The 17,203-nt window shown below is 38.1% G+C and overlaps 1 protein-coding gene across 2 annotated transcripts in view; it reads right to left on the bottom strand.

Moving 5' to 3' along the window:
• The window catches only part of mast4 (microtubule associated serine/threonine kinase family member 4), a 93,077-nt gene that overhangs the window by 22,299 nt on the left and 53,575 nt on the right, over positions 1-17,203 (bottom strand). For both annotated transcript variants that reach the window (XM_028601040.1, XM_028601041.1), the window contains exons 5-7: positions 2,831-2,919; positions 1,055-1,124; positions 280-358 (exon numbers count right to left, since the gene is read on the bottom strand). In XM_028601040.1, the coding sequence (XP_028456841.1) occupies positions 280-358; positions 1,055-1,124; positions 2,831-2,919 (238 nt within the window). The remainder of the gene's footprint in view (positions 1-279; positions 359-1,054; positions 1,125-2,830; positions 2,920-17,203) is intronic.

Here is a 17,203-nt window from a genome sequence, read left to right as displayed (position 1 = left end):
TGATATTTAGTGTCGGCAAAATGGCTTATTATTGAGTTTCCTCTTAGCGAAATGCTCTTAAGTGAACTTAAGCTGGGCTTTAATTGTGAAGGGCAGACACGGAAGAGCCAGCGTTATGGTAGCACCTTTTTCTTCTCTGAACCTTTAACACAACAACAGCTGCGATGTTCCTGTAAGCCATCCGCTCGTGCCCCAGGGCAAAGTGAAGAAAAGTTTGGTTGGTAGAGGATGGATTAGGCTGACCTGTTGTGTCAGACTGGGTGAGTGCATGATGCTTACAGAGATGGTGGAGCTGGGCGTGTTGGTTCCATATCCAGAGGATGGAAGGGAGGCCAACGACCAGCGGCGACCATCAGTCCTGTCACACAACAGCAAAGAATGAATTGAATCAATAAACGAACAATTAGTTACGATGCTAGCCAGTGAGAAAAATGTGCTTTGTTCAAAGACAGATTTGCCTTTAGAAACATGAAATATGTATAATTTCCATGTTTGTATTCAAAACATGTAAATTGCATTCTACAATCCTAATGAAAACATGGTTATAGATGAATCTTTGCTGTTGTTCAAAATGATTCTATTAGTTACACGACACAGGAAAGCAGAAAGAGAGAAACAACAACTGAATGTAGAACTGAAACTAGATGCCAGAATGAAAACTTCTTATGAGACAAACTAATGAAAGGTGGGGGAAGTCATGTGTGACAAATGAAAATTCAGAAAGGTAAATAAACCCTGACATGAAGTTACCTGTCTGCTCTGTAGCAATGACTGTGGATTGTAATAAAAATACAATTACATGATATCATGTTGAGAAATGGTATAAAATAAATAACACTGATGTTTTTGGAAGTAGAAATAGACTAAATAAGCTGAATATTTTGAGAAAATATGAAGGCCTTTATTGTCTGACATTGATGAAGGGCTACAACTTGGAGCACAGCATACTCTCTTTTTTTATTTTGAATGAATCTTTATCCGATAAGTCTCCCTCTGGTCTTTACTGGCCGATTTGTTCAGCTGCAAATCAAGTAATATTCATGGTTGTGTATACCTTCGTGCAAAGGAGAAATGAGCAGAGGCACTAGGAGAGAAATTTCTAGGACTGTCTTGTGGGCTTGTTCCTGCAAGAAAAACACAACATAAAACAAATTTAAAAATAGGAAAACAACCTGCAAGCAAAACAATTAAATAATTTCAATTTGCAGCCAAAACAAAGACTGATCAACTGCAATAAACCACTGATGGCTGCATTATTATGAATCAGAGTCAACATTTCAAACATGTTTGATGTCTGCTCATTTTTACTTCCCTGAAACACTTCCTTAAAAGATAACTGTATGCAACTCAGTGGGTACATGCATTATTGCGTATTCCTGTTTAGGTAATGGTGGAGCTATACAGCTAATTTGAGTAAAAATAAATAGAAGTGCTCCAAAAAGTTTAGAGCTGAGCTGCAATCTAGAGCTGCAACTAAACATGTTCATTATTTATTAGTCTGTATATATTGTCTTGATTAATCGTTTGATCTATACAATGTCAGAAAATAGTAACAGAAAATTCCCATCACAATTTCCTAAAGCCCAAGCAACATACTGAAGAAGGTTTAGAGAACAGTTGCTTCAGTGCTCTGGTTTTGTGAGATAGAAACAAGGTCAGCAACCAGGCAAACCAAATAGAGTATTCCAAAGTATAATTTTCATACAGCATATTCACTAAATGCACAATGTTGTGGACATTTTCTAGAAAACCAGAAAGCCTGTTGTCTATAAGAGATGTCAAATATCATCTCTTATCCTACCTTCCATTTGCCAGTAATTGTCAAACAGTATGTTTTAGCGAATTTGTTTTTAAATGCCTCACAGCATGCCAAGATGTGTCTGAATGTCAAATGTGTGATGCCTGATGGCAGCGTACGGTGTAGTTTAATACTCTTCTCACTGATCCTAAACGGTTAAACTTCTGAGACATGTAGTGATAGTTGTAAACCTGGAAAAGGTACAAAATTTATCAAAACTGCATTGATGTTGCTATAAAAACTCAAGTGCTAGAGAGATTTAAAAAAAAAAGGCTGGTATTTGATGTAAGTTTTGTTAAAAGTAAAAAAGGTTTTTTTCTTACCTTTGGTACCAATATTACGACTGAGTCACAGTGTTAGGTCATCCCAGCGCTGAACACATTCATTAGCAGAAACTTGGCTTTATGAGTCCATATTAAAGACTGGGCCCCTTTGTTAGGTTGAAGTACAGACCAAACACTGTGAGTTGCGGCTCTAACTTTGCTGACCAATGCCAGGAAATAAAACGCCCAGTGGTAAATGAGGCCTGCCCTCCCTCTGCTCCTGTGCATTTCCTCTCTGCAGGCCACCACTTCGTCACCCAGCACAATCACTGCCCTTCAACTTGCCACTGTACGATTTAATTCTCACCCAAACATCACAGAACTGACCTGACAAAGATTCTGACAATACTATTTTAATGACAACCCTTTAGAGCTTTTCTCTCGGTCATTGCTTTTTGTGCCAGACAAGCCTCAGCATCCTATGTTTAATTGTTTTTAGCTTTTGTCCATTTGATGATAACAATATCCTAGGAGGGTGCCAGATAAGTGCTAGTTTAAAGCTATGAAGAGGGAAAAATTAGGAAGATTATATTTCTACTTGCATTTTTTGGCATTTTATATTACATTGGAGTGCATTCCACTTAGAGAACATTGTGAATTAATGGCTCACCCTCTGTGCACTAACCGGTATGTGAGAAAACAACCTAGAGCTGTATAAAGTGTATACACATTCATTAACAGACATGCATGTTACCACACATAGACTTACCTGTAAGAGATGAGAGAGGGGAGTGAGGTCGCTGTAAACCTGAAGACTGACCACTTCCTATCAGGCTTTTTCTGTTGCTCGTTCTGCAACTGTAAAACCACAGAGTCAAATATTAGGCAGGGCACTGGACAAAGTAATTACTTATCGCATAGTTACTTATTGACAGCAGGCAACATCTCAATGTGTTCATATAATTGTACTTATTTGATGTTACAATATATATATGCTCCTCATTGTAGTATTTCTATTTTTGTACTTCGGCAAATTTGTCTTAATTTCAACAGAAAATTCTGTTGCTTGTTAAGGCCTTTCTTTGCTTCCATATATATTATCTCAACACATTTGTGTCAACATTAACTCAATTACATAGTCTGGGAACCAGATGAATCTGCAAGCTCATGTTTTATTTGCTCTGGCAGATGCATCTGGTCCACCCCCCCGTTGAGACAGATTTCCAGCTGACCAGATGCTGGCCGGGCCAATCACAACCGGTTATATCACATGGGGCGGGTTCCAGATTATGACAATTTGCAGTCTTCCTGCTCTATGCAAAATACGAGACATGTCATTTTTGGCTTGTGCACCATCACGCTGGGGACTGTTGAACTACCATTTTCAAATTCTGGTGGCAAAACCGGCAACACCTGTTCACAGTAAATATTTATGTTACAATATCACAGCTCATATCTGCACACTGTGGTCTGTTTTACATTTGTCTGTCGCTCAGTGCTATGTCACGTTTCGTTGCTCTGATTGGTTGTAGGTCTATCCAATCACGTCCAGAGGCATTTTGGTCTCAGCCATTAATTACGCCCATTGGAAATCGAAAATGAAGACAGACTATAAACTCGTTGGTCATCTATGATGACCAACAACTTACTGTATCACTTCAGTTTTGCAAAACATTTTTTTTTCTGTCAAACTAAATAAAGAGAAAATATTGACTGCAAAATATTGCCTTTTTTTCCCCTTAAGTGCATTTAATAAATTGTTGACACACATTTATGAGGCATTTTTGCATGCAATGCAAAGAGAGCCCCCTCTACGGCCACCATCTCTTTACACATCCAACTACACTTAATACAAACACTCAATTACATGTATTTCTGACCACATACTCTATTACAATACCAAAACATGGCTTCTAACACTCAAGGGTTGACAGTAAATATTGGTGCATACAGTGCCTTGAAAACAAGAGACAAGGACATCCTGATTCAGTCACCAAAAGGCACATTCTCTGTGCAGCATTCAGATTTTTTGTATGTTTTTTGATCATGTTAATGCAGGACTGTGACTCACCAGGGACCACTGTGATCAACAACATGTGACTCATAAATTTAAGCCCATTTTTAACCTGGAGAGAAAAATGAACTATTTCAACAAAAAACGGCAGCTTCGGTGTTCAATGTCCAGATTAATCGTGGGTTTATACTTTTAAATTAGAGGCAGAAGAGTCAGTACACACAATAACAGTAACACACAATGTCTGAAAAGCATGAATTCACTTCAAGGTCAGAGACTCAATGACATCATGTTACATAACATGAGAACTGAACCATTTCCAACTGAATTTTTAAGATGTTATTCAATAATAATTCCATCCTGTGCATAATACAAATACAACAAAAACACATTTACTCTCCAGTTTCTCTCAGTTTGAATATTGAAGCTAGCGTGTGCGTGCGTGTGTGTGTGTGTGTGTGTGTGTGTGTGTGTGTGTGTGTGTGTGTGTGTGTGTGTGTGTGTGTGTGTGTGTGTGTGTGTGTGTGTGTGTGTGTGTGTGTGTGTGTGTGTGTGTGTGTGTGTGCTCCTGGATTTTACTGCAGCTTTTGATGACCATAGCCATAATAAGAGTGAGTAAGTAAGTAAGTAAGTAATTTATTTGATATAGGCCCTTTCACAGACAGAGTCACAAAGTGCTTCACACAAATGACATTTGATTAAAAAACATTAAAATCCAAAACAGAAAATAAACAAACAACAAATGCAGTTTGAGTGAGGATTCAAAAAACCCAAAATTACAAACATGAGAAAAAGTAGGTAGTTTTGTTATTGCCAAGTTTAAATTTTATAGTTTTCCCCTTTGAGTTCTTGCTATACTGTTTTCTCTGGCAGAAAACAGTATAGGTTCAAACAATAAAGTTGTTCTGAATACAAGTGTTACTGGAGTTTTACCTCCTCAGATTTTTCCCTTCTCCATGCACTTTGGAAGTAGGTGTCCCTACAATATTGTTTTTTTTCTATTAAAAACAATCTTGCCGTGTTCCACAAGGGGGTTTCATACGATGGCGTATTAGGGTGGTTCTAACACACAGTCACAGGTGCAGCTTGCCCGTCTGTGTGTTGCAGGATTGATCACACAGAACGATTAAATGCAAATGGGCTTCTGTAATGATGCAGAGATGCACGACAACAGATGCAGAGATGCATGAGCAGGCGGCCTTTATCTCTTTGTCGACACTGCTGAAGAGCAGCTCCTACAGGTGCCAATGCAGTGCCCTCATAGCTTCAATGTCACATCAGCAATAGTTAAGAGCTTGGCAACTTTTTACAAGTTGATAATGATGTGCAAAAAGCTCTTGACACTCCATGCTATGCTCCCAAATACTTAGAATACACTAAAGACTAGATTTACTAAAGATTTTGATGGTCACAAAAACAATTACAATATTCTATAACAAAGTCCTGTAGCTTTCTTTCAGCAGATCCTTCACTCTCATTCTCACAAACATTAATGCAAAAATGTATGTTAGTACATGAATAGAAAGTGGAGAAACAATAAGATGTAGCCTACCCTTTCATAATCAAAAGTTCCAGGTTATTTATTTTGGAGCCTGTAGCTTCAGGTGACAGACTACAGTATATCTACCTCAATAACACCGATGTAGCAGTGTGTTTATCACTCCTGATAAACTCCATCAATAAAATATCTGACAGTGTGTATTTATAAATATGTTTGCTGTTTTATGACATGATTCAGGGGTCATAGTCTGTGAATCCTGGCTAATAAATCTGGATTTTTGTACAGCGTGAAGGCAAGGGCTGCCTGCAACGTTAAATGCAGGGCAAACAAAAAATATACAAACTGGTCCACTGCCCCCACACAAACTCAACTGAGGCAAGGTAAAGTTAGCTACATTTGTGAAAAAAGTCCAAGATTTAAAGCGACCTCGTATTTATCTCCAATTTGTTCTTTGTGCAGTGAGTTTTAGCTGCACTTCTTGCAGTGCTTATCCCCTTGCTAGTATTTTTAACTCATGTATTAGGAGTACATTTCACCAGCCAAATACACAAACCACACCTTGCAAGATATTATTTACTCACCAGCTAAAGTAGCTTTAGAGCATAGACAAGACAATGCGGTTTTGAATCAGTGCAAAACATTGATACACAAGAGGCTTGTGGATGATTTTTGTGCTCCTGTTGCTGTTTATTACCTATGGTAATATGGCAATGTCCCACAAATTTGATGCATGGATTTAACGACACCAGAAATATCAGCAGAGGGAGAAGCCTTCCTCATGCCTAATGGCTAAGCAATTAGCCACATAGTGATGTCTAATCTGATGATAAATAGATGACAAACAAATGTGCAGAACTATTAGCCAATCAGTAGTTCCCATGGCTCAGTGCACTTTTGATTATAAATACAAGAAAAAGAGACAAACTTTTGATGATGCTTGAAGTTGCTGAGAAAATGTCTCGTAATTGAATATATAAGAAAGCAATTACGTTCAAGCAGAAGTCAGTAACATCTGAATTAAAAGTTCAATGTGATGTGATGTGCCCAAAGAGAAAGATGATTTGACCTTCTATATAGATATTATAAGATTAGGCTCCTTATGATACAAAAACCAAATAATCGAGAAATACGATTATTTTGCACATTACGTTCTGCAAATAACTCTTTTTTTTTTTTTTCATTCAGAACACAAGACCAAATAAGTTAAAATTGGAAAAGTATTAAGGGAAATTTCACAGTTCTAGGTAATTTCACGGTTGATTTAAAAAAAAAAACTTTCACTGTTTTAAAGTTCAATAATTGCAACATCTTACCAAAAATCAACAAGTAATCGTGTTAAATAATAGTGATGATGTCAATATTGATAAAAAAAATGTGTGATTATGATTGTTTTCATAATTGAGCAGCCCTGTAACTAAGGCAAATTTAATGCAAAATTATTATTCTGTTAATCGTACCATTATCATCATCATAACGTGCCAATTTACTGAGTTTTTTAATGTTATTATTTTTCACATATTTCGGCACATCAACTTATACATTTCAGTAGTTACTCTAAAATTTCTCTCACTGCGCACTGTCGCTGTCCAGTATGATCCTATGTTGCACCTGTTGTACCATCACCTACTGAAGGCATGGACCACTTTGCTTTTACAAGAGTTTTTGTTTAACGTCTAACTTCATGAAAACCACCTGATGACATGTTGAGAGCTGTACTATTAATATTTTCAAACCGTTTTCAGGTCCTCTAATAAAACTACAGAGACTGCTAAACTTATTACTTTTGTATAAAAACGTTGTAGTCTGAAAGTCTTGTTTTTACTCTTTGGTAACATTTCTGTGAATGAAACTTACACGCAAAAAGGAGCCGAACACGACGCCATCTATGGCAATTTTTTTAGGAGCACGTAATATGCTAATGATTATAGATAGTTTGTCTTTTTAAGAGACTCTGGTGAATCCGACTTGAAACCAAATGAAAATGATTGATACCTGATGATTGAGGTAGCCTAATGTATATGATACAGCAAGGTGTATACCAGGCAACCAATCTCGATGCCTGTTCTAGATGGATTTTAAATTAAACTAATACCCGTTTTCTAAACGAGCGCGCTTCATCAATTGTTTTGTTTTGAAGGAGGAAGTTACTTCAGAACAAAAGCATATAGTGCTGAACCAAATTAGAACATTGGTCGAGTCCAATGGCTGAGTCCGAGACAAGTCTGAGTCCAAATACCAGTCCGAGACAACAGAAAAGTGTCTTGAGTCCGGACTCAAGTACTACAGCCCTGCTTGAAACCCTTGAACAAGAAACCTCTAAAAAAAATTAGGAGATTCAGGATAAGAACACAACACAGTTCTTGCATGAGGCCAAATGACTAGCAACAGAATTAACCCAAGCTGCACCTAATCAGAGGGGAAACCCTGTTTTGACTGAAATCCAATTCATCCTTGTTTACTCCAGTGGTTTCCCCTGCAATCAAGAGTGTGGACATTAATCATTTATCCTGATGGGGAGGGAGTGAATAATATCTGGTACACAGGTGCTGAGTTAAAGAGGATCACATTTAACGAGATCTATTTATACCCTCTCACTGTGGATTAGGCCAAGAGAATGCCACAATGCTGCCCAATAAATCCTCTTGTTGCTTCACGCTATCACTCCTCATCCCAGTGTTTGTACCATTATAACCCCTATTAGAGAGTGGAGTGCCACTTTAAGACATTAAAATGACTGCTCCTCGATTATTTTGCAAAAAAAGACAGTCACAAGTTATGTTAGCACACAGGCCATCTTCTTCACATTTGATGCTGAGGCACCTATGCGGCCAGAAAGGCTGAGTGAGGGGGAAAAAACGTGTCGCTATAGAGAAGCTTTAAAGGAGGGATAAAGAAGCCCTGGGCTTAGATGATAGGGAGAAAGTAGGCCAGTGTTGTAAGCTATACTGCAGATGTGTGAGATTCCTGGAACAGATCCATAGGAGGGTTTACCAGTCTCGGTTATATGCAAAACCCTCAACCTCATCACACCATTGTTGTATTACACATGAAATCTCCACAAGCGTAGCTACAGATTCAACGACTAAAAATTCTCTATAAAAAGGTGCTTATCAAACTTCACATATCATGGTTAAAATATTTAACAGTACCTTAAAGTTTACATTTATTGCATTTCTACACTGACCTACTTTACCGTAACATTTTATTATTACAAAGTAATCTCAATCTGTCAAAAACAATTTCTCTCTTTCAGTTTGATTACTTATTTTGGGTACAGGAAGAGGCAAAAATAGATAAAAGCCTTTGATTTACAACTCTCTAAACTCAGATAAACCTCAAATGTCTGATCCTGACCGATGTCAACAAAAAGCCATGATGAATCTTTTTCACTTTTGTGAGTTTTGCTCCCTTGTCAGAGCTGTCAGGTGAGCTGACAAAGCGCAGTGCTGCTCCTCGCTGACAAACACAAATTCAAAGTTACTCATATGACACACACGGCTCTATTAATAGTATTTAAAAACTTGCAGCTTTTTTCCCTCGCCACTAAAAACTGATTATCTACATCTGAAGATGTACAGTATTACATATATTTTTAGATTCAGCTTTGACAAATCTCTAATATGGTCATTAGTTGCAGCAAAGTTCTTACATTTTGCAGTTCCTAACATTTTCATAACTTATTACAGAATAAAGTTTACTGCATTTTCTTTTCTATTTTGACTTTAAGAATACAGATGTGTCACCTGAGTATTGAATTTACAGTGGCTTGTTTAGGATACCAATTGTGTTGTATATCATGAGCTTATATCAAAATATTCTGATCATAACTAAAAGAAAAAGTAAAAAAGGACATTGTTGTAATGACATCGGGAAAATAGGTGGTCTACATGCAAAGCACTTAAAAGGGTGACATCCATTCCGGCGGATTTCATTTCAGTTAGGGGACTAACTGGTGATCTGTAATGAAACTTCCCATCAGTATGTATTAAATCAATAATCAGTTCATTTCATTTACAGTCAATCATCAATTTATTCACAAACACAGCAGAAAAACATGTCTGTGATCTCTGAGATTGTGCTTTTATAGCATGAAGCTTCCGTTTTCAATATCCACTAAATCTGACAGCGGTTTTCAAATGAAAAAATATTTTTGCTCTAATGCAAGTTGTCAAAAAGCAGCCAGTTTTTCATGTTAAGCGGTTTTGCACTATAAAATGGGTCAGGACAGGGATTAAAGATAATATCAGTTATATGGGCTTCACCAAACCATATACAAAAAACTGAGTGGCTTAGCTATAAACCAGTGGCTGAATCACATAAACCAATGAAATGTTTTTTAATTCGGCGATGTTAAAAATTCTAAAGAATTACATTGCATGGTACGAAATGCAACATTTTCTCAGAAGCACTACTTTGGACAGAAGACAGAAACTGTAACATCACCAATAAGTAATGGAAATATATATATATAAAAAAAAAAAACAATCAGCATTTCCACTTTCCAACTCTTGACTATGGGGGTGGCATATCAGAAAGTACACATCCTGTGTAAGGAACATGAGCTTGCTTCAACAACAAACATTCAATTACCATTTGACTCACAAACCAAATAATACACAATAGGCTAAGGGCAACACCCAGCTTCTTATTCATGTTGGCCTCATAAAACATCTCTGCTGACATACTGTAAATACAAGGAAAAACATCCCTCCTGCCAATCAGTGTCCAGAAAACTATACATTTTAAAGTTACTCGTTTCGTAGAAAAATTAGCTTTTTACTCGGGAAAGACAAATGTTGGTGTCTGATGCCCATTTGCAAAGAAGCTAGTGTGTAAAGCAGCATACCATATTGCAGAAAAGAAAATACGGCAATACTTCAAACTGTTAAAGGTTACCTCTTGGAGCGGCGCAGGCGGGCTCCACTGAAGAAATGTGGCATGTTAAAGTTGGACAGTACTGTCCACAGACTAGAATCTGACATTGTGTCCGAGTCATGCCAGAGAGGGAGATGTAAAGGGGGCTTCTGAAGACCCAGTGAGGAGAAGCGACGGCTTTCAGGGTTCAGGAGGATGCGAACCCCAGAGCAGTCCTTACACGTATTCCTACAACAGCTCTGCTTAGGTCCAAACTTCCTCTGCACAGGCACATCTGCAGCCAGCTGCGGCATATACACATAGGCAGAGAGGGCACCTTGTCCTCCTCTGTCCTCAAATAAAAAGCAATCCAGGGAGGATCCTGAAAGGCACACAGTGTGTGATCCAGGTCAGGCGTTGACAGCCTCCACTGTTGCAGGGATACGACACCTAATACCAGCTGACTTTTTGTTTTCCCCTCTCACTGCAACTGTGCTCCATATCCCAAACACTCACCCTGCTCCCTTAGCTCAACATGCTTCATATCATGTAACAGGCATCTACCACTTCACATCCTGTGCAGGGGGGTTGTGAGACAGTGGGGTGCTGCATCATAAGCAGATGCTGCTGTGCACTTGCAGCGTTCACAAACTGGCTCCCCTCCAAAAGTTCGGTGGGTCAGTGTATTAAGCAGGACCTGTTTGAAATGGAAATGCTTTGCTTTTGCATTGATTTTTTCTGCTACTGCATACATTCTTCCCTCAGCTGTTCCCTGCATAGACAGTCCTACCTCAGTCATTTGATGGCAGCCTCACCTTAACTTCATCACCTTTGATCCTTGACTCATGTTTCCTGGTTGGCAGATAAGCAGCCAAACACAAATGACTACTGAAAAACATGCAGATCTGAAGTTTAATCCTCAATTACAATAACCATATACAGTATATATGTATTTAGCTGTGATAAAACTGCCATTTTAGAAAAGAAAGGTTGGAAGAGCTAGACTCATGCATGCATGAAAACTGGGGTTTTGTTAGTTTGGTGATGAATTTGACGAGTCCTGCGTGCGTGTGTGTGTAAGAGAGTTTAGAGTCAGCTGATTATAGTGGCCCGTGGGGAGCAGACAAAGTCTCTGAAGTAGCTGTCAGGGCTTGGAACAAAATAATATTCCAACAAACCTTATGAACCAATACGAGCACAAATAATCCAACTTTAAGCCATTGATTACTTTTATTCAATGACCATTCTCCACAGGAGAGAGCAAAGTTCAGCATGCTGTAATAACAGAACTCAAAAGCTGCGATAAGAGCGCCTCTGTGAGGTGCAGAGCCTGAGCTTGCTGTAATCACATGATTAATTGAGAAAGGTAAACATGTTACTTTCATAATCCAGCTTCAAACAATCATCTTGTGACTTATTGACAGATTGCCAATAATGTGGTCTAAGGTCTAATATTTATGGAACAGTGAATTAAGTTAATTAGTTTAAGTCATTTGTAAAACAAGAGAATAACGAATAACCAAATAATTTACAAAGTAATTGTCAGATTAATCAATAATAATCATTTGTTGCAGTCCTAGTCCCAATACTCAAGTGAATATACTCTGGTAGCAACATGTCTCTTCTACGTTGCCTTCTTGGCATGTCTAGCATGACAAATACTGAAACGGTCTTGTTTGTTTTTATATTCTTGGCCAAATTCTTGTGTGCGTATTATTTTAAGTTATAATTAACTAAACCAAACACAACTGGAAAGACTCATTATTTCAGCAGTGACACAGACTTCTAAGCCCCAGCTCGGTTGTCTTATAGATCATCTTTCTTGTCAGTTATAATACCAACAGTGAACAGTAGAGCAAAATAAGGAACTGAGGAAGTGCACAGTCAGACCTGAGGACCATCACAATGCTGCAGATAAGTCCAATCACTTGCCAAGTGCATTGCCTGGAAGGGATTCAAAGGCTCAAGAAGAAAGACAGAGCGCAAAACAAGACAAAAGAGGAACGTTACCATGACTGGTACACAACACAGCTTCTACTTGCGTGTTATAAAGTGTTATCAGAAGCCATTTTGTCAGTATAAAGTCACTGCGTATGTCTGTGTGTGCATTCCCTCAGAGTGGCTCAGTCCGGCTCCCTACAGGCCAGTGTGACAGCCTTCACTCTAATTATGGCTCTGCTCTGTTTCTGTGTTCCACATAAGAAATGATGCTTCAGATGGTTCAAAGTCAAACTTGCATAGAGCAGCATGAATACGGAGGTCACCGGCTACACTGACATCACAAGCAGAACAATTTGGGTTGCTGTCCTCTTACTATCATATATGTTTCTGGTTATGATGTTAAGATATGAGAATACAGTTTGTGCTGCATGTTTTGTATATTTACAGTATTTTTAAGCACAAAGAAAAACTGACAGTTGTACTGTATTCACAATCTAGAGAACAGAACAGTGTTTTCATATAATAATAAAAAAAAACTTTACGTAATAAAACACGGGATAAAATTTAACCCTTTTAATTAGCTCAAACGACAATATTTTATTCATATTCATAAATTCGGGGAAAGGTCAGCATATTTTGTCTAACAGTTGGTGGGTTTGCCTGGAAATTTCCTTGCTTCATGAGCACGTGACCAATTAAAGGTATCCTGTGTTTTATTGTAAACAAAGGTTGGATTTGCATTCACAGTTTCTATTCAAAAACACATTGTGTGTATGGTTGAAGTCTAACACATGTGATGAATGCATTTTCTTCCTTATAAAACATACGCAAAGCTATTTTTAAAATATCTTGACTCGTGTAATGTTTATTATTTATTATCCATTTGTGCTAGCTTCTTCTTCCTTGTCATTGTTGGCGATTTCTTAGTTTCTTGGCCGACTGTTGATCAGCACAATAACGTGAAACCGACAGCATCCTTGTGTGCATGCATGATTTAAACAAAGTGGGGACCCACTTGTAAAAACATTGCTCGACAGCATTACTAGTGGTCAAAAACTCCACAGGGTATCTTTAAATTCCAAGCTAGTTTTTCAAAAAAAACTTAAGCTATTAAATGCAAGTAGCAACAGGTTTAACAGATCAGCTATACTGGGTAAACTCCATCAAAAAATTGGAACCTGGCTGACCAAGTTTCCCTGCTAGCTTCTTGTGTTGGCCAATCCAAAACACATTCCTGGTAGATTATTTTGTAAAGTGAACAATTTGTTTTCACACAATCCTCACAACAAAAGATAAAAACATGACAGTCACTATGATAACTTCTCAGAGTCAGAGTATTTCAAACTGCTGAATCGGTTATTTAAACTGAACTTCCTGGATCATATTTCATGTCTCAACAGTACCCAATCATTGCAGCCTCCTGTATTTTTTTTAAACACAGGGCTGTTTTCAGTATACCTTGGTAAAGGTACTTTATTGTCACATACACATACATGTAGTGAAATTAATTCTCTGCATTTAACCCATCCCTCAAGGGAGCAGTGGGCGCCAACTCCAGATCTGAGCCAGTGCCTTGATCAAGGGCACTGACCGGAGAACCTAGTGCATGTTTTTGATGGTTGGGGAAACCGGAGGAAACCCACGCAAACATGGGGAGAACATACAGACTCCACACAGAAAGGCCCAGAACAACCTGGATTCAAACCTAGAACCTTCTTGCTGTCCAGGCCACAGTGTTAACCATTGGGCCACCATGCTGGCCTGGTGGTCTTAGCTGAACAATAGCTACAACTGAAAATGTCAAGAGCAGTAAGCCACCTATTGACTGAACAAAAATAATACATAGGTAATCTATGTATACTCATTTATGTACAAGCATTAAACAAAACCTGAAAGCAATATAATGCAATTCATTGCAAATCCTGACCTAAGAGTTTTATATCAAAACAGAAATAATTTTCACCTGTGAACGTCAAGGTTTACATGTTCACTTGATTTGAACACCTGCTTGGACAAAATCAAGTCCCTGGGATGATAAATACTGCAATGTCACGCTAACTTTGCCACCAACTTCTTTATGGAACATTAATCAGTCACTAACAACCTTTCTGTCATATGTAGATTAGGTTGGTTCCGTGTTGCTATAGGTGTAGATGGTCCTACACTGTGGTGTATTAATGGTGTAGAAAAATGTTCTCTATAAAACACAAGTTATAGTTTACTGCATCATTAATGGAACATCTCAGATCATACTGGGCACTGCAGCACCAAACCCCATGCATTGGTACATGATGGAATAAAAACTGAAATTGTCAATAGAACCAAAAAAATAAAAATAAAAAACAGCCAGTGAAAAAACACCTCTACATTTTTGTATGGAGCTGAATCACTTAAATGCCTGCTCCACTTGAATCTCTATGAAAGCTGTGCAGAAGAAGAGATCAGAGGTGACTATGGGTGGGTGTTTCATACTATTCATTGATACAGAAAATTCTTCAATATTGAGTGTTTTGAATGAGATAAAGAAAAAAAATCATTCCAACTATTTCTCTTGACCAAATCTCTTTCAGAAGCAGCTTGAATAAAGCCAACAAAAACTGATAGAAAGCATAGGCTGTGACTCTCTTTTTATCAGTAAAACAGACATTTCTTGAACAGTGAGCTTTCCATTTTTTAAAAGTCCTGTTTCTTAGGCAATTAAATCTAATCTTTCATATCATCAAAAGGCACTAGCCACCTTTTTATCCATTTGTCCAACCAGGCAGTAATTACATAAACAGCAGCTAGGCAAGACAGAGCCACAACAACATGGGTTAATGACCTATTTGAATGTGAAACCCAGAATGAGGCTTGGCCAAGAAAGGAAAAAAAAAAAAAGAGAGCTTCTTGGAGGGTGAAGAATGGAGTTCGAGGAGAGGACAAGCTATCTCAGACATCACTGATGCATTAACTCCCAGAAGAAATAATCTTTTCAGTGACACAAGGATAAGTGTCTTGATGTACATATATTAATCTTAAACTCTATTAGTACACAGATTTTGAAATACTAAATTTAAAAACTAGTCGAGATATAAGCAGTAAGCTTGGATAGGAAACCATTTTCAATACTGTTCACTCCTAAATGAATCAATCCAGCTGGGATTCAGACTGATTGAGACCATTCTTTACTTTGATGTATTGCAAATGCCACAAATCCTACTTAGCACATGAAAGAGGAGCATAAACCTCAGAACAGAGAGGGGCAAGATGGGGGGAGGAGGGGACACGTTCAACATTATATAAGCACTGTGTCATCCTCTTTCAATGTCATTTCAATGGCAGATGATTTTAGGAGGGCAAACTGAATATCCAGTTCAAGCCTCTTGATGCACGATGACAAGACTGACTCAAACATGCACTAACAGGCCTTTCAAAACAACATAGGCATGATTGAAGAACGCTCGCTTACCTCCAAAAATGAAATGCGTGCAGCGGGCTGCACGGACTGCAGGGACTAGTGGGAGTGGGGCTCAAGCTTCGGGGAGTGAGGCTGTAAGTTAAATGGAGTGTATTGAATAGTTGTCTTTTATCACACACAGGACAGAAACCCCCCAAGCTCTGACACGTGCCCAGATGAATACTGCAGCATCATGAAGATTAATGGCCCTTCTCAGATGAACCAAAATTGTGTTTAAAGAGCAGGTTCACAAGGCATTTGTCTGGTTCTGCAATGTTTGTTCCACATTGGGGAAGTCTATCCACATAGGTAATTTCAATTTAGACTAAATTCAAAGAAGGGAAACAAGCACTCACCCTTCAAAAGCTAAAGAGTATGAAGTAAGTTGCAGATTAACCTGATTTCACATTCTTTACTGGATTCTTGTGATAACGTTGGAAATATCTTATCATCTCCTGTGATTCAAATAATAAAAAAAAGACATTCACTTTGTCTAGGTGATGTCATGGATTGAGCTCTATTTAAACTGAACAGGGGCACTGCAGAGCATTAGGTCATATAGAGGTGAGTAACTTCTACTGCAGTGGCAGTCCAACATACACTTTTTAAAAGGACAGGTCCGGTGATTTTTCTATATTTCTTTTTAAGACATTTCATGAAGTTTATTTTATGTCAATTCCACATGCACCATCCTGCTGCAGTAAATACTCAGTGGCACAACTCAGTGGATTAATACACTGATGAAAATACTCCCTGACAAATGCAGTATTTCCTACTGTTTGAGTAACGTTTGCTAAAAACTAGAGTGGCAAGGTGTTTTCGGAAATTACTGAGCCTTTCATAAAAGTGAAAGTATACACTCTTGACTAATATTTAAAGATTTACATCTTCAGTAGGAACAATGGGCTTGGGAATGTAAACCACAGAACAGCTCAGGAAGTCAGAAAGCAGTGAGAGCAGACTAACACGTTGTTGGTTTTGGTCTTTTCACAGGATTTGTTGACAATTCAAATAAAATAGAATATATCTGTATATTTAAAATCTGCATAGAAATAATTGATTTTAAAGCAAATTCAGCATAACTCCAAATGTGCACTCTGAATTGCAGGTTTTAAAGCCTCAAATGGAGGGGACCATAACAAATACCTTGTTGACCTAAATACATTTTTTTTTAATCAAGTCCAACAAATGACGCTTTGATAAAAGGGGAAACCTGCCATGTAAACACACATTGATTCACTGCTGATTTATCATATCCAACACAGCCTGCTACTCATCATAGGTGTGTTATTATGAGTATGTGCGTGTTTCCTACGTGTGCACTGTCTGAATGTACGCATGTGTGTCACACCAGCAAAGACAGCATGTTGTGCAGTTGCGGTACTCCTTTGCATGA

The sequence above is a fragment of the Perca flavescens genome, chromosome 16, assembly GCF_004354835.1.
Source record: "Perca flavescens isolate YP-PL-M2 chromosome 16, PFLA_1.0, whole genome shotgun sequence".
Taxonomy (NCBI): Eukaryota; Metazoa; Chordata; class Actinopteri; order Perciformes; family Percidae; genus Perca; species Perca flavescens.
This window is presented reverse-complemented; position numbering and strand designations above follow the sequence as displayed.